This window comes from Xiphophorus couchianus, chromosome 18 (genome assembly GCF_001444195.1).
Source record: "Xiphophorus couchianus chromosome 18, X_couchianus-1.0, whole genome shotgun sequence".
Lineage (NCBI taxonomy): Eukaryota > Metazoa > Chordata > Actinopteri > Cyprinodontiformes > Poeciliidae > Xiphophorus > Xiphophorus couchianus.
Window position 1 is genome coordinate 5,804,631 of NC_040245.1, and position 24,957 is coordinate 5,829,587.

Genomic DNA, 24,957 nt, shown 5'->3' on the forward strand with positions numbered 1-24,957 from the left:
GGTGTTAAACATTCTTAAATCTTGGTAGTGAAGCACAAATTGACATATAGTTGTGCATATGTTCCAGTAGTTCATATGGTAATATACAAACCTTGATTAACATTGTCTTTAGATTGCGCATTTCATGGCTACAGTGTAATGCAAAAGTATTCCTACCTCTTCAGTTTTTACACATTTTGTCCCTGTTACAGCCTCAAACTTAAAATATCTTACTGTGATTTTATCCGATAGCCCAACATCCATTCTCCTTAATGATGAAGTGGAAGGAAAAGGATACACAGCTTAAAAAAAAATCATAAATAAAATCTGAATAGCATGGCTTTAGGTTATATTCTGTCTTGTAATTTCAACTCATTGTTCTTTGCAGAATACCCCAAAGTGTGTCAGATCAGATTAAGCAAGCATCTGTAACTTTTTGTGTCAAACTAGCAGTATTTAAGTAGATTAAAGGTTGGAATTTGACTTGGTCATTCTAACACATGTATATGGCTTGATTTAATCCATTACAACGTACGTATGTTAGAAAGGGTAGCGCTGAAGTATTGCGGTTTTATTAAGCTTCATACCTGACCTCACAATGTGAAGCTGTCACTGCTTTTATTCATGGAGGCAATGGTGTGTTCAGGGTAAAAGGCAGAGTTGGTGGTTCATCACACATAAGGTTTTGTAATTAGGCCAAACGTTCAAATTTAGTCTTAGACCGCAACATCTCCCTCCACATGTTTGCCGTGTGACCTGGCCTGTGGCAAACTGCTTAAAAGAACTTCCTGAGATTTTCCTTCCACAATAGCTTCCTTCTAACCTCTCTGCCATAAACGCAACTTATGAAGAGTTTCACTTAGGAGTCACAAAAACGGAGGATAAATCAAATAAAATACTAGCATCTTTTAAAGAACCACGCATAGTTCTTCATTTCCTTTGCGTTTACATGCTGATGATTGTTAGTTTATGACTGTGACAAAACGGTTTCAAAGTTTTGTAACTTCTGCAAAAGAATTTTTACAAGCTGAAGTTTCTTTAGAAAGGTCGATCTGAGTATGAGAAATGCAAAGATGATCAAATCAAAATACTGACTCAAAAACATGTTTCATGTATAAATATGTATAAACTTTTGCTTCCTTTATATAATTTTTGAGCTTTTCATTCTCCAATGATTCTCAGCATTTCAATAGTTAGAATACAGGTTAGTGTTGGCTAATATTTTAAAAGTCATTCCACTTTTCTTCTTTTTTCTACTTTTTTTCCAAACATAGTGAAATGTAATTACCAAGAAATTAACTAATAAAACAAAGCACAAAAGCAAATTGCCATGGTTACGTCACTGTTTCTTTATCAACAGTGAGCACAAAAAAAATGACCTATATCTTGCGGTGCTCTCGGCCACAACTGTGCTCAAGAGAGAAAGTATTTGCAGTGACAGTCCTTCACAAGGCACAACAGAGGCTGTGCTGGAGCATGGTTTGTAATTTTAATCAGGTTTCGTGCTAAACAGCTGCCTGTAGACCTTGGATTATTCCCAGTCTTGCCTCAGGCTTTTCTCATTTCAGTAGCAAGAAAATACTAGTAGCTGAAGAATGTAGCGCCAAGCAAGCAGCTGAATTAAACAGGAATCTCTCAAGCCACATGAGCCTCTACAAGATGTAATGAAATCACACGTCTTGTGTCACACACATTTAGGGTTGCCTCATGCCTGAATTTTTTTTTTTTATGCTTTCCTTTTCCCAATTGCAGCAGACTTCAACGGTGGATCTGATGATTAGGAGCATTTTGCTGAAGCATGCTGGGAAGTATGGATGCAGAGCCCAGACCAGTGCCGACACAGTATTTGCAGAGGCAGAACTTCTGGTGCGAGGTAAGCTTGTTTTATTTTGATGGAGCAGTGAACTATGATGCTATTCCCTGGAAAGCTAATGATATAATAGAAATCCCTTTATTGTCCCAACAGGGACATTATGTAATGTATTGTCCCCATGATGCAATGTGTTTTTATGACGTAAAGCACTTCGAACTGCCTTATTGCTGAAATGTGTTGCACAAATAAACTTGATTGATTGATTTCTGAAAAGATACAGAAATACACATTTTCACTATGAAACTCCATCGCTATAAATATGAATATAGAATATAAAATATATGAAGGTAGACATGTGGAGTGTCTGTCACTTGGCAACCGTGACAGCAGAATTGTTCCAGAGCGGATCAGAAGGTCCTTCGCAAGTTCTGCCACAACAATTTTGCCAGCCTTAGCATTACTTGTAATTTATTGTGTTCATTATTTTTACATTTAGAAACAATGTGTGGATGACAGATGTGTGTAATGGACATATATAAAAATACAGAACAAATTGTGTGCCTTTTTGAACTGATACAGGACACAACCAAATACATTTTACAGGACGAGTGGCAACTCTACCCACCATAAATTCATTAGAGGCACTAATAGACTTCATTCATTCTGGGTTTTTATTGTTTAAAGATTTAGAAAACTATTAATCATTTCAATCCACTTCACAGTGATACATTTGTATGTGTTAAAACATGGACATTGTAATGTAAGAAAATGTGAAAAAGTTGTATGTATATACTAAATCAAATCATTGTACATGTGTCTTAGAAATCTTGTAAACTGTGCTACATAGTACTTCTATCCAGTGAAGCTCATTAATGCAGGTGCAGAACATGTAGAGGGTTGGTTAATTTTATTGAACATTTGAGATTTCACTCCTTATGGGGACGATTGCACATTAACACATTTAGGGCACCAATTTTGCCTGCCTAGGTTAATTTAATATTATTAATTTGAGAGTGCCTAACAGATTGCCTGACTGCTTGAACAAGTTTAATATGCTGTGGTAAATATTTAGCTTTTATTGTCTGGTAATAAAACTTGTTTTTGGAAAATGTTGTGGAAAAGCATTCAGTTATTTTACATGCAGGGATTTTTTACCATCTTGTTGTGAGACAATTATGAGTTTTCAGGTTAATTACCTCTAAGTGAGCAATGGAGGACCTATGTCTCATAACTTTAAGATTGCCTCGCATGAAATATCAAAAACTGTTCACCCAGAATTCTTGGTTGTCATTTAAAGTTCTCCTCAGAAGTTTACATAAGCTCAAGATCAGAATGGATGCAAGATTAATTTTCTGATTATAATCGTTTTCTGAACTGCTGTATGAACTCTGACCTGTCAAATAAATGTTAAAAAGCAACATTTAGTATTTATCTCTCAGGTTTTGGTTTCTTTGATCTAAAAGTAGGAATATGTTCAAATATGTACATACGTCCTTACTAATATTTGAATTTGTAGAGCATATTTATATTATGTTATTTTTTATTTTTTTCCTGGCACAGATTGTACTTTTGAGCCCAGTCCATAAATCAAAAATCTTGATTCTGGCTTATTTATTATCCTTTTCAAACAAACAAACAAAGACAGTTTTGATATGATTGAGATCACTGTCAATAAACAGTGCTTTCCAGAACTCAGCCATCAAGCTGGAAGCTAAAGAATTTGAAAGTAGTCTTCTTCCTTCATTGTTTCACAGTAAACCAGTATCTTCAACATCATGCTGCCTCTGCCATGTTTGTCAGTTGCAACAATATTAGTTGGTTTGAAAGCCTCACATTAACTTTGAGAATGTGTTTTTGAAACATATTCTTCTTAAGGAGTTGTCAATTATTCAGCCTGCAGACGGTTAAGATTTCATAGTTGAGCGAACAGATTGCATACTTCTCGTGATAAATTACTTCATTTCCTACAATCAGAATAGATACTAGCAAGTTTGATGGCCGCTCAGCCCCATTTCTTCTCTACCAGAGAAGCCACCGCTCACCTGTTAGTGTGGTACAAAGTGGCAGTCTAGCAGCTACACATCCATGCAACTGTTTATGCTAACTCCCAACCTAATATGCGTTGCAAACAACAGTTTGAGTTTGCATGGGTGTCGGAAGAGTGAAGTATGCCAGCGTATGTGGGGCCATTAAAACTTTCCCCAGAAGTTTATCCGTTTTGACATCAACAAATTTCAGTTGAGCTTGAGGATAACAAACATAGGGCAGATGCTTCTTTCTTGGTCAAGACCTTTTCAGTCCTTGGAAATGCAAAATGAATGCCTGGTGTTCCTCTATGATAGAGTATGGTAGACATTGGCCTTGGTGGCTTCTTGGTCATCCTTAAACATGCTAATTTCCTTTGCTCAGAGGGTGAGAGATTGGGTCAACTGGTGAAAACTCAGATGTAACTGGATCTTCAAACAGGACAAATGTCCTAAATACAAACCAGAGATAAGTGAAATGATAGAACAGACTTTTATTAACCTGCTGTTTAAAGATTTCTGCACTATTCTTAAAAAAAAAGAACAGCTCTGAGTCTGGAACCCACCCAATTAAATCGAGCTCAACCATACACTGCAAAGATAAGTTGTCAATTATTCAGCCAGAAACATGCCCAAGGCTATCTACAAAAGGGCATTTGGTCATGGTACAAATTGCTAAGGGACTCATTGTCAGACATTAGTGTCGATATGTGTACAGTGTACCTTCAAGGTTGTATGTATAGTTTTTATACTGTCACAGATGAAGTTCCACTTTCTTGTTCTTGTTTTAAGTTGTTTGTTGCATATAGATAAGGCCACAAAAAAGGAACATAAGGTAAAAGTCAAAATATTGCGACATTCATATCCACTGGGAGTGTATGTAAACTTCAGATTGTAGCTGTGTTTATGATCCAGAGTGGCACCAGTGTATTTATATCCTTTGGCCTTTAAAAACAGAGAAAACATAACAAGACAGGATATGAAAGAAGAGAGACTGTCATTCATTCAGAGTTCTGGCAGCCAGGATCCGAACAAAAAACCCTGATGATTACAACAATCGTACAGTGCATGCACTGAAACTACCCAGCTGTCAGGTCACATATTGATGTTTTGTGTATCCATTCAGAGGCCTTGATCCACTTTAGAGGGAAGAGTCAGTATGAAGACTTGTTTTAGACAGCAGTTGAAATCAGGGAGAAAGTCAGAGAGGAGCCGTTTGAGTGGAAACAAGCTCAGACCAGCAGAACATATCTGATTTGTAAAAATCAATACTAAGGCTTGACTGGTCTAAATCCATTTCTTGGTATTATAATGGTAAGCAAGGTCCTTCAGTTTTACCACATCAGGTCTGTTAATCTCCAATGGATTTTTTTCCTACAAGTTTCTCATAGTTTTCATAATTTTTTATTTTATGTTTTGCTGTGTCTGAATTTAATAAAAAGCTAAAAACTAAACAATAAATGAGATATCTGGAAAATGATACATAGCATGTCCGTCACATGAAGTAAACTTTAGACATAAGTATTTTTTCAAATGTTAAAACCAACAAGTTGTTTTACCAATGTCGGCTCAAAACAAGTTATACAATCCCAAAGCATTTACAATATATTGTAACCTGCTTTCTTAAATGTTTGTTTCTGCAGCCAAGAGACAGTCATACTACTCCTACATCAGCAGTTGTGTTTAACTCTTACGACCAAATTGCAAGTACATCTTTTATTGCAGCCCTCTTACAGGAACTGGTAAAGTGCACATTACACTGATTTTTACTGAGGATGTCACCTGCCAGCTTGTCTTTTACATCTGTTCACCCTGAAGTCCTTAGATGTTCAGAGCACTTACAGATTGCGTTTACCTCAGAGGGCTCAAAGGAACATATGTTCAGCTGAATTGAAATGCAGAGTTTCCTATCGCTGTCTTATTCAGCGCAATGCCGTCAGGTCCCCTTAAACACTTTTCGAACAGCGGCTGATTGATTTTTTTGTTCTTTGTCCTTATGTCCTGACATTTTGGAGATGTTTGTTTAGAGGCTGAGATGTTTACAGCTATAATTTAATCTGGTTCCTAATTATTCCCCTACCAGGTCCTCCTGGACCCCCTGGAGTGGTGATAGTGGAGGAGATCACAGATACGACAGCCACCTTGTCCTGGACTCGTGGCCTCGACAACCACAGCCCTATCAGCACCTATAATTTACAAGCCCGGAGCCCCTTTTCGTTGGGGTGGCAAACTGTCAAAACAGGTAATCGATAAGGAGCAAATAGCTGCCTCTAGATTTTAAAACTGAATGTGGTGCAATAAACTTAGATCTTAATCCTGACCCAAGTCATAAACAGAGATGGGGAAAAGGCTTAACTAAAGCAAATGTAGTTTTAATACCCTCATTATTATAGCATTGTGTATTTTAATTTAGTTTTAGATTAATCCATTCTTTAATTAAGTAATAACTTTGAAAGAAAATGTATTTACTACATTATTTTTGCACAGCATTGTTTGTGTTACAGCATTCCTACAACAAAATAAACTGATAATCACATATAGGAGCATCTCAATGAATTTGAACATAATCAAAAACGTTGATGTATTTCAGTAATTCAATATAAAAAGTTATATTCACATTGAATTCATCAAACATAGAGTGGTTACATAGAAATATAAAAAATGGTCATGTCATCTTTGGATCCCCCAAAATAGCCTCGGTCCCCTGACAAATAAAGTCTAGCTCCGCCATTGTGTTGATGACATTCAGACGTGTCACCCTGCTGAAAAGCATACCCATGTACTATACAGCACAAGCACTTAATACTTCAGAGCTCTTTTTCCAAGAATTACAGCCTCAACTGGGGATGACATGTTTCCTATGTCTGTTTCTACCAGGCTTTTTCTTTCCACTCAATTTTTCATTAATACGCTCATGAGCCTGAATGCACCCTTTGAATCTCTGTTGCTCCTAAAAACACCAACCACTTAATGAGAACACCGAACTGTCTTCTGGCAATAAGATAATGTTTTTTTGGTGTCTGGAAAACAAGCCATTTCACAAACCTCCCCATTATTAAGTCACAATCGGCGGGCACTACTCCTTTACCTAGCATCCTTAGCTGAGCCCAGTTACTCATCTAACAACTCGAACTGAGCTTCAGCCAGGCTCCAGCCATTTTACAGTGGCTTTTACTGCTGTACAATGGCTGCTGGAAAAGACAGGTGTTTTATTGTTGACTTACTATTAGAAACTGCTGCTTCGTCCTTTATTATTTCCCAGGAGACTCAATGGCTCATCATCAAATATGTATTTTTGTATTTTGATGTATTCTACTAATTTTTCACAGCTATTTTCACATTTATAAGGAGTAATCGTTAACTTGGGTGTTGTGGCCAGCATCAGCTTATGTGGGTTTAAAGTGACAAGAGGCCCTTAAACAGCTCATTCTGAAAGATGCTCAAAATAGGCAGAACTGAGCAGGTGAAATCTCATTGAGAATGATTTTGGGCCAAAAATGTAATGAACATGTTTTATGTAGCCCGTAGTCCAAACATTTTCAAGGAAACATAATTGGTTCACTTTAAGTTCCTGTTCAGATTAAATCGTTTCAGAAAGGCATATGAGATCTGGATCATTTCACCAAGACTTTTATTCTGTATCTTTCAGGGGAATTGTGTAAAAAGTAAAGAATCTTGTTGAAATGTCAGTGGTGGGTGGAAATTGTACTGTGTATCAGATCAGCACTTATGGGAAAATTAACCTTTTGGACTTGAATTACCAGACTTCTCCATTCATCTAGTGTAGCACTTTCAGATCTTTGAAACAAATTAAATTCCCTTTTCTGTAACTTTCCAGGATAACCATGAGTTATTATTGTTTGACATAATAGATGAAAGCTCGCTAAGCGTTGTGTGTAATCTGTCATAATATACCGTGTGATAATAGTGGAGACCAAGGTGTGATAATGATATGTCCCTGAAGATATATTAGTCATACTTTGTATACACTCCTCTCACGTTATAGCTATTCAACTATATTTAATTCAATGAAGCACAATTAGGAGGCAGTGATATATTTTCAGTGTTTAACTTGTTCAGATTAGCGTAACAGGGATTGCATTTTAGCCCTCACTCCTTGCACATAAAGCTATCAGCTTATGTTTGAGGAGCAGCGTGCTTGACAGAGGGGTCTCATTGTCGGCTGCTTTGGGCGATAAGAACATAAGCTGCACTGCTTCAGAGACCTTTAGTTCATTTGTGACATGGATAAGCTTTTTGGTAATGTTTGTTACTGCAAGATCAGTGTTGACATAGCTTTATCATAGAATTTTGGAGGGGAAAAAAACTTGATTGGTGGTTAATTTTCTTTTCAGTTTATTCATTCTTTTCAGTAACAGATTGCGATTTATTATGTAGTTTAGTTTTGCAGGAAGTCTGAGAATTGGTTGAATGCATAATGCCTTCTACTTCTTTATGTGCTCTGATGCTGCAATTAAGCAGTTGTTCATGCATCAAAATGTCAAATTCCAAGTGCTAAGTAAATTCTGTATCAACACCACCTGGTGTGAAAATATGGCAAGTCACAGTGAATCTGCAGAGGCAATGAAAAACTGTGCAGCGAGTTAGAACAAAGACAATAAATGTGATTTTAGCTCTGGACTCCTATCCAGACTTCAAATGACATAATGCCTATGAGGTTAAGGAATTATGCTGTCGTTAAAAACATATGATGTATTAGACCCAGAAATTGTAAACCTGTTTTTACATACAATTTCAGGACTTTTAGAGAAGAAATAGGGCATCATTATTATTGTCATAAAAAACTTAATAAGATTTTTGGCTTATTTCAGCATTTTCTGGAATGCATTTGAGCATAAAAGTTCAATTCAATTTAGTTTATTTATGTAGTACCATACCATCTCAAGCCACTTCACAAAATAAAGTTTATTCCATGCCATCATACATCCAATCCAGTTGATTCTAGTTAGTTAGCACACTTCTACTGATCTGCTAGTTTGTTAAAACTGGAGCAAATTTTTTGTTAGCTCTTCTGCTGACTTTGAAAATATTTGGCGCACTTAGATCCCCCTAAATTAATATTTTCGGATACATTTTAAATCCCTAAATTACTTGGCTGTTTTGTAAACTTTGAGTTGTTGTCAAGGAATCTTGAAATAGATGGATGTTTATGTTCAGGCTCTTATTTTGAAATGTGTGAAGACTGCTTAAGCAGCAGTTCTGTTTCCTCTCATGATGTTGTCCACCTGTGATGTGGTGAAGCAAATGAAGTTTATTCTGTACCCAGAATGCAGTTCTATAGTAAGCTGATATCCTATGTCTGAAGCTACCGTGGTCTATTAGGCAAAATTAGAAACATAGTCAACAACTAACTACAAATTGAACCATAAATGAAATGTCTGTTCCTAAGCGCACACATATAATACTTGTTGCTTCATTGACACATGGTGAACATGGTTGAATTTAGCTCTTTTGCACTTTAGGAGTATCTTCTACTGATTAATATAATTTTATAGAACATTAGTGTTTATCGAAGTAATATTTATTTTTGTTTTTTAGGGCACTGTCAGGTTGTTTCATTTTATCTTCCAACTGGGTTTAAACAACATTCTTTTCTTTTAAAATGGCAGGACGCAGCCATTGTTTTTTCTCTTGAGGGCATGGATGTCAGCTAAATAAAATGATTTTCTATTTTGGATACAAAATTTAATCAGTGCTTTTACGCAATGAGAGTCATAAGTTAATGAAAAATATTTTTAGAGCAAAAACGTACAACTTTTTCTTCAAGTCTCAAATCACTACTTAATCATTTTAGGGCAATAAAGGGAACAGATAGAAATTATAGCTAAGTTGGGGATAGAAACTTTCGAACTGTAACACTAGATACGGTTTGTCCACATTTGACCTCATGTTAGACATCCTCTTGTATAATCTATAAACTTCTATTTTTCTTAACTGAACAAACTCGTTTCCTACTTTATTTGCAGACCCAGACCCAGTGACGGGGGACATGGAGTCATCCATGGCTGTGGAGCTCAGCCCCTGGGTGGAATATGAGTTCAGAGTGGTGGCCAGCAATGCCATTGGGACAGGTGATCCCAGCACACCCTCTAGAAAAGTTAGGACTAAAGAAGCAGGTAAGGTCTCTGCCTTACCACTACCCATATTTTGACAGACATAAGCACGAAGGGTCAAGTAAATACAAAGTTGACTTTTTCTGCTAAAGCAGAGAGTCATTTCATGCCTTCAGGCAACAATGACCATATAGCATTTATAGTGTGCATAAATTCATTGTGCCGCTTCAATGGCTGGTCATTTGTTCTCTATAAAATGTAATAATTACAAAGGTCAGTGGTTATTTCAGAGAAGTTTTCAGTCCCATCTTTTCAGAGTAATTAACAAACTAATAACAGTATTTCCATACAATTAATCCATCTATAATGCTGCAGCATGTGAGCCAAATGTCAACAGTAAGGTTTAATATTACTACATTCAGTTTTTTTCCAGTGGTTGTTTAGCAGTAATGCAATAGTCCAAGTTCTAGTAAATATAAATGATCATATGTTACCATATTACATGTGAAGTGATAAAATTTATTACCTTCAGTTTTTCGAAGAAAGTTGAACTTTTTACAGTTTCTTTGGTGCATGTTAAGTGATGCAGTGTTAACCTTTCCACACAGTTCCAGCCGTGGCACCATCGAACGTCAGCGGAGGGAACGGCCGTAGGCACGAACTGGTCATCTCGTGGGAGGTAGGTCCTCTGCCAAACTCCCTCTGTTGAACAAGTGTGACAGCATTTGCAAAAAAAAAAAAAGAGGAGAAAAAACAAATGTCACATTGGTGTGTCTGTTTCATTTGGGAAAACTCACATTTTGGAGAAAAATAACTCTTTAACAGACCTCATTTAAATAGACTTCTTCTACAATATGTCTATATATATATATATATATAAGTAGAATCTGCTGCCCTCAGTTAAAATAATCACCTTTTCAAATAAGTTTTAAGTTATCAGCATTGATTTTACAAACCTTTATAGAACTTTCAGTGTTCCCGATTGCCTGTTTCAGAATTTAATGATCACTAAATAATAAATTTTGAATGTAAATGTGACTTAATAGTGATGTAGGGATTGCTGCTACATGTGCTTTTCATCAAAAACTTTCATTTTTGTTGTCTGGGAATACTTGTCATGCATTATTAAGTGGAATAGAGCACGGTTGATGAATGACGCCGATCCTCGTGGTTCTGCTTGAAAGAAGCGGATTGATGATTTTCCATTGCACAGATGATTGCATTAGTTTTACAGTGAGTTTTATTCACTCTAGGTAAAATACAGTAAGATGAAAAGCTGCACTTCATCTTCATGTGTGCTGGGGACCTGTCGTCCTATTCCCTGAGCCATCAAAGTTGGATCCAATTAAAATGTAGCAAGAAGTCTCAAAGCAGATTTTGAAGAGTCCAGACGTGCTTTTAAATTGGAATACAGTATAGGAGTGAATGTGTTGAGGGATTTGTGAGAGTATTTAAAATGTAGACTTGAGCATAGGTGGCTGGGAAAATTTGAAATTATACAATCTCCTCTTTGACAATAAAATATTTTATAAATCCCAATGACACTGACAGGATTTCTCTCAGGGTCATTCAGTGGACAGATTTCCATTATTACCACTGTTCTCACATTTATTTAAGAAACTATGATACAGAAAGTTATTTTGTATGCAGTCTGGCAAGCAAAGACATCAACTAACTCCTGAATACAGTTTAGCAACAAAGGTTAGCAATAATAAATTTTGAAACATCAAACTTACAAAGTAGTTCCCTTTATCTCCCGATCAAGTTAGATAAATGTAGATCTAGGATGTTTCAAAGCTGCAGTCCCTGTGTCCCTTGTACTGTAGTTGAAATTAGTTTCTTTTTTGGCTCCCCTCTAAGTCCTGAGGATCTGTTTTACTCCAAGCAAAGGGTGTACAATCTATTTGGATAATAGTAAACTGCTCTTTTTACCCCAGCAAAGTTTAGTTATCAGGTGTGTAAGACCTTTGGCATCATGCCAAGCATCCTAGCTGGAGAAGAGTTGCAGTCACGTTGCAATGGAAATGCTAGGCATCAGTATTAAAATGTTTCATATTTTGTTGTATTAAACCTTTTTGGCAAACACACGTCAAGTCTTTTGGGGTTAAATATGACAGCCCAAGATATTGTAGTCCATAGTTGTAAAAAGGAAAAAGAAATCATACATGTTTTTATTCTGCCAAATAAAAATCTGAAAAGTTTGTGTATCTTTGCTTTGATATAAAGAAAATCCAACACAACAAAGTAGGAACTCAACTAATTATTAAAAGGGTCAGAATATGTATAGTTTAACCTCTTTATAAATCCAGATGTGTTGTGTAGCATATCTGTGTAACTAGTATACTATATTTTTAGATAATTAAAAATAGATCATGACCAACAAAGTCAATGGGCTAGTTCTCAGAAGTCTAGATACGGCTCAGGAAAGAGTAGACAGACTAGAAGTTGCAGATATGAGTGCCTTGTATTCACAGTGATTAATTATTTACATTACAATAGGAAAGGGAAAAAAAACATTTAAATGGCCATATTAAAATAAAAAGAAATAATACACAAAGAAAACAAATTAAATTAACAAAGGAAAACAAATCAGTTCCACAGTTCCAGTAACAAGCCACACCATTCAGTTCATAAAACTCCTGAAAACTGAACTGAGGCGGTTCAACAGGGTCAGGTGAATTTAGAGTGCCTGTTACAGTTCATATGCTGACAAAAGTCAGAGTGGAAACAATTTTGTTCATGGGCTGCAGGAAGCCTCCCACCAGCCTGGTGGGGAAACCAAATCTTAACACCACAGGTGAAATCCTTTAGGCTCTTGGACCTGATTCTTCAGGTCGCCATCGAACCTGGCCTGTACAATAAAGCAGGACCAGTCTCAAATATATATATATAATAAACATTCCAGTGTGCACACAAAAAATATAATCGGCACTCATTGCACTATGAATAATCCTAATCAATGCATTTCCAAGTACAAATTTTCTAGATAAACCTTATTCATAAAAAGTCAATAAATATGCTCCATACAAACAACAAACAATGCAAAAATCATCTAGATAAGCAAATACTTTTAATATTTAAGGCATCTCATTGTTCTTCAATTTGTTTGTTCAGAGTCACAATAAAGCATCCGAATTGATATCAATTAACGCCAAGTCTTCATGAAATGACTCACCAATTCCGCAGTTCATAAGGCATACAAGCGGTTTTGTGTTTCCCTTATCCCTCAGCTTACGACCGGAGACTCCTAAAGTTAGTACAATTTTATCAGCATCATACAAGATTAAAGAAAAACAGAATGTTGTGCTTAACCGACCTGCAGCTCTGCTTTCCCAAACTTGTTCTAATCCTCCATGCTTTTTGCTCCAGCTAATATACCCAACAAATGAGCTGACGGTGGTACATGTGACTCAGACGCACAACAATGATTGGCTGTTTAGTAAATCTCGCGAGAATTGCAACTACCGCGAGATTTTGGAGGGCAATAGTAGTGAACCAAAAAATGGAACTCAACATTTCACTTGGGTTACAGTTGTAAACACCTCAGAGGTCTGTTAGAGAATATTGACAAACATCATGAAGATAGTCAGAAATGCAGATCAGAATGCAGGTCAGAAATTAAGTTGGGGAAAATTTTAAGGCAAGGTTAGCTTGTTTTATAATTCACATTATCGAACAAAATGTAAACTTTTGAACATTTCACGATGCAGCCCTCTAGCTGTCATCTGAAAACAGAAAGACATGACTAGCCACCTAATCTGCCTGTTCAGTCATGGAGAGTATTTATCAGAGAAGCAGCCAGGAGGCTGCTCAAGATTTCTTATTAAGCTGAACATTTTAGCCACATGGAAAATGCCTCATGTTTTGGAAAACTAACACTGCTTTTCACCCTGAAAAAAAAAGACCATCCCCATGGTTATTAACGTTTTCTCCTGCATTATGCTATTATGCTCAGTGAGTCTTTTTTAGCAAACCCAGGGAAGCTGCTGGGAGTGGATGGATGGAGCTAAATACATGACATGATGGCAAACCTGGGGAGGAGATTCGCTTTCCAGCAGGATAACAACCCTTAACGCACAGCCGAAGCTCCCAGAGCTGTGTTGTTTTCCTTCCATTTGCAGTCATGTTTGATTTTGAGTTGCACATTCACAGAAAGCCGCAATAAAATTCAATGAAGACCTTTAATGCGACAAAAACTCTGTGTTAACTTTCACAGAACTGTGTAGCCTGATAAATGGATGAGTGATTCATCATATGTTTTGTGTTTAAATCTCTGTCCTTCCAAACTCTAATGAAATATTTATATGCGATGACACACAGACCACGATGTGACGTGACAGAGAATCTGCTTACATAAATAAACAAATCTCATCAGATGACATTGTCAGTTTGTCACACTCTGTTCAGCTGGGAGTTATATTTTCCAGCTCAGAAACACAAAGGCACTGTTGTGGTATTTTTAAAGTATTCTATTCTCAAAGTTTTTACAAACTTTGATTTTATTTAAAAATTCTTTTTAATTCTTTATTGCTGCAGCTTTATAATGACTAGTCTCCATTGTATTGTACAGGAAATCCCACAGAAGTACAGATTACTTAGTAATGCAAAACTCCCAGGAATCCTTAACCTTTTTTAAAGAAAAAATAAAAGTGAGATGCACATCATAACCAGAAAGATTTCACAAAAGGTTGGGGTTCTCTTGTGAGGCTCTAGTAAGCATTATCATAGGGCAAAGTGACCTTTTCATATTTCAGACCCATCTCCTGTATTGTGAATCATATTTCCGACTTACTTTTATTGAATTTGTTCTCCAACTGCTATTCCACAAAATAATAAACATTGCAGCCTTGGAATAAAAAGCTTTTCCACAAGAGAAGAGGTGAATGAAGTTATCGTGCAAGAGAAACCATAGGATATAAACAGATATGATGTAATATGGAATAAAATTGTGTTGTCTTCTAAAGACAACCTTATGAAAACAGTGAGTATTTTTAAATAAAACATGTTACTCTGACTAACGTTTTGTTCACAGTATTTTTGTGCAGCATGAAAAAGTTTGTTCTCATTAGTTACAGGTCTGGATAAATTAGGGAACAGAAAGTATGGAAAATATTTGTATTTCCGATTTTCAAAATTTTCCTTCTTTCATTCTTTCCTTCCTTACCATGTGTTTTTTCTGTATTTCCTTTCTTCCTTTTCCCCATCTTGTCTTCTTTCATATTAACCCTCCTTTTGTCTGTGTACTTCCCCTTGACGTTCCTTCCTTCTGTCCTTCCATCCTACCTCTGTCGTATCCTTTATTTATTCCTTCTTTTCTTCTGTTCTATGCTGGTGTTCTACCTTTCTTTTTTCTTTTCTGCCTTTCTTCCTTCCATTTTTCCTTCTCATAATCCTACGTCTCTTTCTTCCTTTAGTGCACCCTTCGCTACTGTATTCTGCCCTTCCTTCCTTGGCTGTCTTCTTTCATCCCTTTGTTGCTTGTTTCTCTTCTTCCTTTGTGTTCATTCTTCATAAAAACAGATATAATAGGTTTCACATTTAAACCCAGAATGACAGGAATCATAAAGGTTAGTATTTCACATTTTAAAATAACACAAATAACCAAGAAATCCACAAGATTTAACCTGGAAGGTCTTGCATTCTTGCCTAAAAAATATGTAGAAACCGTGTTTCTGTCCAAAACAACCATGTTTGCATTATTTTTCAAAAATATTAGATTTATTGTTTGTTTATGTATACTTTCCTGTTGTTAAAATTGCTGTTATTGGCACCGTGCTGAGAGATTAAAGGAGCATTTTTTCGGTAATGCAAACGGCGGAGCTGTTTCCAGCAGAGTAAAACTCCTGCTTTATTAATAACTGTGCATCAGTAGCTCAGGATCATAGCTCATTGCATTTTAAACACAGCTCCTAATTTATTCTGTTGAAATGTGTTTAACTTTCCAAGATTTTAAAGACTAAGGGTGAGGGTATGAGGGGGGCAACTTGGTCGCAATTGCAAAAACCTGCTGATGAAGCTAGAAGAGGGCCAGCTGGGCTGAGGGCTACACAGAGCTGCATCAGCGGCACAAGTGATTAAGATGTAGAGAATTTCAAATTTGGTCCCACCAGAGAGGCCCAGCGATGATTAACCTTGACTCTTCCAGTCGTTCCCACTAAATCCAGGGTTGTTTATGAATATTCGCTTGTAATCTCTCGCTATAGTGTTTGTGGAAAATGTAATAAACCTCACACCAAGTTATGAGGATATTAATGTGGACCAGATCAGGGTGGACAGCTTGGCTCGGAGCCAGAGTCAGGGCGGTGCATATGCAGAATTGTTATGAGAATTGACGATCATTTGCAATTGAGATTGGTGGAAAGATATATTAGCAGGGGAGCAGTGAACAGATGTGGAGAGTTATTGTTGTAGTTTTTGAGCATAGAACCCGATAGGCATTACGAAGGTAACCTTCACATCACGAGACGTGTCCCTCAGTGCGACATTATTGGAGATGATGCCCATTCCAGATGGAACAGTGGTTGCTGGTTTATCATGCCCTGTTTATATCTCATAAGCATGATTACCTTGCTGGTGTAACTCATTTACAGCCTCCATATAAAAACTTGGGCCACCAGATGAAAGAAAATGATGATCGTATACCAAAAATAGCCCTATCTAAACAAGGATTGGTCCCTTGTCCTTCCAGTCTTTGGACTGATTTGAGTTAATTAGTAAAGTAATTAATAGTAAGACAATTTCTGCATATACTTTCTGTGGTTCAACACAATAAAGGTTGTTTTTAAAGGGGTATTATGTATTTTTCAGGCACAGAGTACAATTTTATAGCAAAATCAAGTTGCTATGCTATCTCCAGTTGTTATAAAATGCTGCGTATATCAAACATAACTTAAAAGAAATTTGACTTCATAGTTTGAAATTGGCCTCTGTGTCTTTAAGAAACTCCTACTCTTTCTGACACTTTTCCTACAGTACATTATCATAACAGTGTTTCTCAATTATGCCGTTGTTCTTAGAACTGTTGGACTGAGAAGTATGACCAACTAAGCAAACTCACAGTTCCACTAGATGTTTGCAAAATGCCGCTAGTCTGGAGGAGCCAAACTCCTCCAGACTAGCAGGACTCCTCCCCAGCACCTTCTCATCTCCTCCGCTGGTTTTTTGTGTTAATTATTGCACTTACAGTTTCATGAGATTACTGGGATTTCTTTCTGTTTTGGCGTTTGCTGTTGTGCGAGAACTTTCCTCCCTCTTCAGTATTGTGTGCTACTTCTGTCAGATAAAATCTCTTTAAAATAAATCAATGTTTGTGGCTGTAATGGAACAAAATGTTTGAAATAGCATACAGTAAAGTTGCTTTTTGTGATATAACTTTTCACTCCTTCTTGGTGTTTTTTTCTTTGTTGGGGTCCAAGAACTTGTTTAAAGGGAACTCTGCCACTAAGGTGCAGTCACCTTATGTTGGCTAGTAGCATTTTAATTGCTTCTGCCTTGCGCTGTTATTCTTGTTTTTGCTGAACACTTTCTGAAATAAATCAGGACTCTGTCAGTGACCAATGAAGATGGATATGAAAGCAGGCGGTGCAGGAGAGTTTGCCCTTTTTGGCAGTCGAGGGATGTGAGCACGCTTCAGTCCTGCCTTTGCACTCATCTGCGGAGAGTTATCAGCGCCTCGACAGCCATGGTGGGCAAGGTTATTAAGCAGGATGAATGACTAAACAGTCTCCCCAGCTTCATTGAGCCATCTCATTAGAGTAGACTGTTTGACTGCTTTTTCTCAAGGAGCCATAGGGAGGACTATTAGTGATGCCCCCGTAGTTACCATCGACGAGCCCAGCAGGTCCAATGATTTCATCCAGAAGACTTACCTTGCAGTGCTCCCACACTGTTTCTGCACATATCTCTGAATATCTTTCCTCCCCAAACCCAAAAGTGTTTCTAAGCTCAGCTTGCTCATTTTTTCATGCTGCTTTCAAACCACCCTTACTCCTCCCTATCTCCTCAAAAGCAATGCCAGATCTGAGAATATCTTTGAAAGCTAATTTATTTCCACTCATCATCCTTGTAATTAGCCAGTCATGGTGACTGGTCTTTGTTGAATGAAATGTGAACAAGATCTCCATCCACCCGCTATTCCCTCTGTAGACTCGATGTCTAATGTGGTTGATGCCTTCGGGGGGCAGTGTAACTCTGTAGCTTATGCAAATCAACACATTACAGAGTTAGGTGCGAAGCCTTTGCCAGAAACAGGTGTACAGGTGTTTGTCATTTATTACATGTAGCCAAAGATTTAATCCCTGCAGCTCGTATTTTAATTAGATTTTAGCTCACTTAATAAATTGGCATTTGATTTGATTAAGTTCAGAGCAGCTGTGGAAGAAAGCTCCCAGTTTCACCACTTCAGGAAAAAACACGGATAATCACCGAAGCCGGCACACAAAACCTGGTGTCGCAAGAATCCTCCTGTCAGACACAGAAAGATAAATAGCTACATAATGCATACAGCTGAGCCAAATATGATTTGTTTCCATTACTCAAGGCTGACTGCATCTTTATTAACAGTGGCAGGCAGTTACAGTAAATGGTTAGAAAAGTGAAAGCTGGCTATATGGTGTCATCACTGAAAAAAGAAAAGCCTTTTCTTTGTTTCAGTTTATGTTTAGTAAGTTGCTTGCTTTCTCTGCAGTGACTGTCCAGGCATAAAATGTGGAAATGATTTACGTTTCAGTCTCCAACCTTAAGTCCCGGGAAACACGTGTGCCATCAAACTAATAAAACAACTAAATGTTTATTTGTTCTTCCTTCAGCCTGTGTCTGAGGAGTTCCAAAATGGCGAGGGCTTTGGATATATTGTTGCATTTCGTGCCAACGGCACTAGAGGCTGGAAGGAGAAGATGGTGACCTCTGCGGATGCTACGATGTACAAATACAGGGATGAGACGTTTCCTCCTCTCACTCCATTTGAAGTGAAAGTCGGTGTTTACAACAATAAGGGAGACGGGCCTTTCAGCAAAGTTGTCATCATCCATTCTGCAGAGGGAGGTATGCTAATATCAATTTGCATAAATCTGGCACTGGCATGAACTTCATAATAATATTAGGCTTTTAATGTTTTGATTAAACTGTTAAATAAATGCAATTTTAATTATTTTTTTAAAACCAAAAGTGGATAAAACTCTTATAAATACAAGGTCAAATGTATACATACACCCCTGCTAATGTTTGTAGAAATGTTCCATTGCAATTTGCCGATAAACTACACACTGTAAAACCTTCAATATGGTACCGACACCACTACTATCAGATATTTGATTACTTTCTTTCCACTTTCTGCACAGTGGAGCAGTTGATAGAACTGTTGCCTTGCAGCAAGAAGGTCCTGGGTTCGATTCCCGGCCTGGGGTCTTTCTGCACTGAGTTTGCATGTTCTCCCTGTGCATACGTGGGTTCTCTCCTGATACTCCAGCTTCCTCCCACAGTCCAAAAACATGACTGTTAGGTTAACTGGGCTCTCTAAATTCTCCCTAATTACTCACATTAGGTGTGAGTTTGTCCTGTCTGTCTCTGTGTTGCCCCGCGACAGACTGGCGGCCTGTCCAGGGTGTACCCTGCCTCTCACCCGGAACGTTAGCTGGAAATAGGCACCCTCACCTCCCGACCCCACTAGGGACAAGGGTGTACAGAAAATGGGTGGATTTCTTTTCAGAAACAGTAGAGCTCATTTAAATTCTTGGTAAGTGTCAGACCTGTATTTTATTAAGCACAGACAGCAAAAATTTACTCGTCTTAAAAACAATCAGGAGAATAACTTATTTGGAGAAACCATTGGGAAAAAGTATATGCTAAAAACAGGAAATTTACTCTTTTTCTCAAGAAAACTATCGGGAAATGAATTTATCTCCAGAAAATTATCTGGAAGAAAGGTATGGAGAAAATGTCCTCCATAGGGCCTGGACTAAGGGAAGGTTTTTTCCGGATGCTTAACATTGGCGGATTTAATACTTTCTAAACCAATTTTGATATTCTCCAAAATCATTCTTGTTATTCTGTAAACGTTTTTCAAAAACATTTGATTTGTGACACTGTTCACAATGAAGCACGTTTTGCAGAAAAAAAGGAAGAAAAAGCACTTCAAGCCCAATTGCCACAAAGACAAACCAAATGTTTTTGAAAAAAGTTTACAGAATAACAAGATTTTGGAGAATATCAAAATTGATTTGCACCTTAATGGTTCATTGGCTATTCTTAAACATCCTAACCTAATTTTCTTTTTATTTAAAAGAGAAATATTTGGATCAAATATTTGGCACTTGACACACCTGACAATGGTTTTGGGATGGAATGAGTAGTGACATTAAGCTTTTAATTTAATTACTTTAGTTTATTTATATAGTGCCAATTCACAACAAATATCGTCTCAAAGAACTTTTAAAAAAAAGACATTTCAATTCAATTACACATGCTTTTCAACTATTTCTAGTTATATGGCAGTGCATTGAGCTCAGTTATACAGATATAATGAATGTTGCGAAAGTGGAGAGGAAAAACTCTATTTTAACAGGAAGAAACCTCCAGCAGAACCAGGACCTGGCTCAGTTTGAGCTGCCATCTGCCACAACCGGCAGGGGGTTTGAGAAGACAGAGCAAAAAAACGAGGAACTGATCCAGGAGTACTTTCTATGTTAATGAAAAGTAAAAAGTTATAAGTAGCAGAGGGACACATTTAATTGCTGGCAGCATTATTTTTGCTGATATCCTCCTCCAGGAAGACATGAGAGCCAAACAGAACGCCACATCAGATGCAGCTTCTATGGAGAGAAAAAGTTGCTTTATTCCATCTCCAATAAGGTTTTACTCCGATATGATCATAGTTATCTGTACATGATCTCCACTGTGTATAGTAAAAGTGATCTTTTCTCTCATATTTCAAAGACTTTTTGGATTAGTAAATGAATGGTGTTACTTTTCTAACCAAATAATAGAGATGGAGTAAACAGGGACCTCAAAAATATTTGAATTTAATTGTTTTTGTGATTTTATTTCACTGATATTTTAGTAAATGTGTTTCTAAAAGTTGTGTTACTAATACAGTACAATTGTTAATTACTCTTAAAATAAGTTACTACTGCATCAACAACAAGAGGAACAGTTTAATATTCAACCAGACTTACTACAAATACAATTATTACCTGGGTTGTATGTTTATATTTGAGCACTATTGTATTTTTTTTTGTGTGTGTATTAGAAAAAATACTGAAATTCAAATTTTTATATATGTGTATATGTGAAAAACAGTTTAAAAGACCCAATTTAGTAGCTTAGAAGCATGTAAAATTCTGACCAGGACTGTACCCACAGTATGTTCACCATGTGCTTTGCTACACAGAGCCAAGGGAAGCACCATCTGATGTAAAAGCATACAGTATTTCTTCCTCGGAAATTAAGGTGACCTGGAAACCACCCAATCCTGGCCCAGGAAAACCAAGAGGATATGAGGTTATTTTATAGATTTGCTGTGCCACTTTCTGTGTACAGTCACACATATAGATTATACCTCTCTGGCATTTTGCTGGAGCTTTAGTTCCTTTGTGCATTAGCTGGAGCTTATGACTGTAATTTTTCAGTCTTTACTTGCTGTTCACAGGTCAGCTACTGGAAAGAAGCAGAGGAGGAGGAGTCCGGAGAGAAACGACGCACGGTTAAAAATGAAACATCTATGGTGCTGACAGGCCTGGAAGGGAACAGTGTCTACCTTATCACAGTGAAAGGCTTCAACAGCATTGGCCAGGGTCCTGCCAGTGCTGCTGTCACAGCCAAGACCAGGAAGTCCCGTGAGTTCAATGCTGATGCTAATCATGAAACACTGCTTACAGAACACATACTGCCTGCAAGGTTTGCTTGAAATTGACCTAGTTGGATGAAACTATCCATTAGCACTTTGGAACATGAGCTATTGTGTTCCTTACACAGCTCCTGCTCAGCCACCGTCCAACCTCATGTGGATTCAAGAAGGCAATAACATCTCATTAAGCTGGGATCCAGTTAAGGCAAAAGACAATGAGTCTGACGTCATTGGATACATGGTAAGGACTTTATATAATGAAATTGAAAGCAATTTTCTAATATATGTTTGGTAGTACCCATACTTGATTTCCCTCAACATACAGCAGCTCAATTAGTTTGGTTTAATTGGTTTATTTATCTGGGAATAATGCTCAGTGATTTCATCTGACAAGACAAAGACAATAAATGAAATGTTCACGGCAGGGTAAACTTAAAACCTGGGGGAATTGTGCCAGGTAAAAATATTCAGACCCCTTGAACTTTTCTACTGTATTTGTCTTTTTAACACAAACTTCAAAATATTTTGCAGGCCAATTCTAACACATAAAGATGCTGAGATCTAAACGAATCTGGGGTAGCACTGGTTGGATTTTTAGGGTTGTTTCAGTTAGGTTTTCACTATGTTATGTTTAATCTATCTATTTTTCCTGCTTAGTCCATGCTATGTACAGAAATATTCATACAGCAAGATACTAGCAGCCCGATATTCAAAATGTTATATTCAAGATGATGTTTAGGGTATAGGCTCTCCCATACATGCAGAGTTACAACTGGCCTCTTCAGTTTTGGTGGCCAGACAGTCTTAAGAGATTCACAGTTGTGAGAAACTCTTTGCCTTTTCAGGTGATGAATTTGAATCATTTTCATGTTCATGGGATTTTCAATGCTGGGATATTTTTATACCCTAAACTGGATTTAATCTCTTCCACGACTTTGTCCTTATTCTGTCTGGTTTATCTTTTTGTCTTTCTAATGATGCTTCCTAATATTCCCTGCTGAACCCGAAAGGATTTATGTTAAAGCTAGTTTTATGTGATTACAGTATAATTTTTTCAATAGGGGTGAATACAGACACTCTTTTCAGATTTTAAATTATAAAGAAAGAATTCTGTCCACATCACAGGTTTGTACCACATTGATAGTACATTGAATTTGTTGTAATTTGAGAAAAAGTGAAAAAGTTCCAAGGACATGAATGCTTTTGCCAGGTGCCATATTGCACAGCAGGTCTCTTTTTACAACTGACGGCTCTGCTTTTCGTCACAGTCTATCATAATGTTGTGAAACGTACATACGGTGTAGACCTGAAGTGACTATATGCACATCCCCTGCAGGTGTTACTCAAACAGGAGGGCCGAGGCCACATCCAGGTGACAAGAACCATTAACCCTTCTACTATGCTCTCACTGCCAGAGGGGGGCACTTACAGCATTGAGGTGCATGCACTCAGTGAAGGCGGAGAGGGAGCCTTCAGCTCCCAAGTTCGAGTTGTGACCTCCTCTGGTAAGCTCAAAGCTCGTTAGCGCTCTTGCCACTCACTCACACACAAACGTGAATGACCTCCGAAATTACATCTCCGCACAAGCTGTTTCTGTTTTGTGCCTACCTTATGTCTTGACTTTAATCCTGTCAACAAGTTTATTTTAGTGAGCTGAGTTGCCTTTGTTTAATTCTGTTTTAATTAAATTGCCCACATGAACCTTCCTACTCATGCGCAGCCAATTAAATCCCAAGCAGCAGGATCCTGTTCTGTAAATGATAAAGAATCTTTTTAGGACATGTGGTTTCTGTTTTCCATTCTTTTATGTCTTTAAGAAAAATGAATATCATACCAATGCCAGACACCATTGGATCAATGGTCTTACTTAGCATCCAAAACGAATGCTTCTTTGTGCTGCTGTGTATTGACGTACCTTGCCTGCTTTCCTCTTTCTTAGGCGTTCGAGCAAAAAGCAGCCAGTGCTCGGTGCATCGCCCAACAAGGTGCCTAACATGGACAGTGCTGATTCTGGTTCTCCTGGTGCCTTCGGCTTCTTGGTGAGGAAACCCTGACGTCCTCACGTTTCTGAAGGGGGCTACCAGTCATCTGCTCCCTAACTCTTCTGACTGCCTGATTGCTTTGGCCTTAGCCATCTTAAAGGGCCCGAGGCATGCCGACGGGGGTTGAGTGAGCCGGTTTCCACGCAACGCCACCCAGCTCATACTTTTTCAGTTTCATCTGAGGCCCTGGCTGTTTGATTTGCACAATTCTTTCCGAACATCACAGTAACGTGGTGCTGTAATGTAACTTTGTGTAGAAAGATTTGTTACATGGTTTATTTTAGCGTTCTGCGTCCTTCTCAGTGGCCGGCGCCTAACCAGTTCCAGCTGGCTCCCACAGCTCCAGGGATCCACGGAGCATGAACTATTTCTTGAAAGCTGCTGTGGTAGTACTACAGGGATCAGCCAACGTGTATCTTTTCATTACTTATCTGCATCAATTTACCCCTTGGCTGCCTAACAGCAATGCAGCAGAAGCTCTGTAGAGATAAGTGCATTGTTTTCTTATTCACACACCAAGAAGGGATAAAAAAAAAAAAACTTTTATATGAAACCAAGAATCTTACTATTTCCAGATTTGCTTTTTGTACATTGTGTTACCTTTAGGAAAAATAACAGTGGTGTGTGTCAGCTCTGTCCAACTGTTTTTTAGTAGCGACTCAGCAATGCTTGTTGATACAGTTTGTTCACTGTTGGATGTCTGGAAGTAGGAAACAGGTACCTTTAGTGCCCAAACTCATGATTAGACAAAGACAACTCTGTACGGACTTCTGGTGTCGGTACAAATAAATGTGATGTATATTTTTTAAACTCTTGTTGTCTGCAATTTATAATGTTGAACACACACGTCTGCAGTAGCCTTTTGCTCCAGGGCAAGTACATTGATTTTGGGCTTCATGTGCTTCATTGCAGAGGGGTTTGTTCAGTTTTCAATGGAGATAAGGACAACGTTCAATTATTTACAGAAAATAATGGATGGTTTGTCATGAAGGAGGATTAGACAGAAGTAGGCATGCTAGAAGACGGACAGCCAGCAACAGATCCAAGTAGGGCACAGCTAGAGCTGACCTGCTATGAACAACTACCTCTGACATCTCTCAGTAACGAGAAATTGACAGGAGGGATTATTTACACTTGCAAGTACATCAATAAGAAACAGCTGTTAAAACCAAAGCGGTAATGA

At 37.7% G+C, this 24,957-nt stretch overlaps 1 protein-coding gene across 2 annotated transcripts in view; it reads left to right on the forward strand.

The window, feature by feature from the left end:
- The window catches only part of cntn5 (contactin 5), a 148,709-nt gene extending 124,125 nt beyond the window's left edge, over window positions 1–24,584 (forward strand). For both annotated transcript variants that reach the window (XM_027999310.1, XM_027999311.1), the window contains exons 15-24: window positions 1,732–1,852; window positions 5,900–6,058; window positions 9,804–9,953; window positions 10,499–10,569; window positions 18,698–18,932; window positions 21,277–21,386; window positions 21,535–21,721; window positions 21,861–21,973; window positions 23,069–23,237; window positions 23,672–24,584. In XM_027999310.1, the coding sequence (XP_027855111.1) occupies window positions 1,732–1,852; window positions 5,900–6,058; window positions 9,804–9,953; window positions 10,499–10,569; window positions 18,698–18,932; window positions 21,277–21,386; window positions 21,535–21,721; window positions 21,861–21,973; window positions 23,069–23,237; window positions 23,672–23,775 (1,419 nt within the window). In that variant the 3' untranslated portion in view covers window positions 23,776–24,584. The remainder of the gene's footprint in view (window positions 1–1,731; window positions 1,853–5,899; window positions 6,059–9,803; window positions 9,954–10,498; window positions 10,570–18,697; window positions 18,933–21,276; window positions 21,387–21,534; window positions 21,722–21,860; window positions 21,974–23,068; window positions 23,238–23,671) is intronic.
- Window positions 24,585–24,957: the final 373 nt, after the last annotated feature.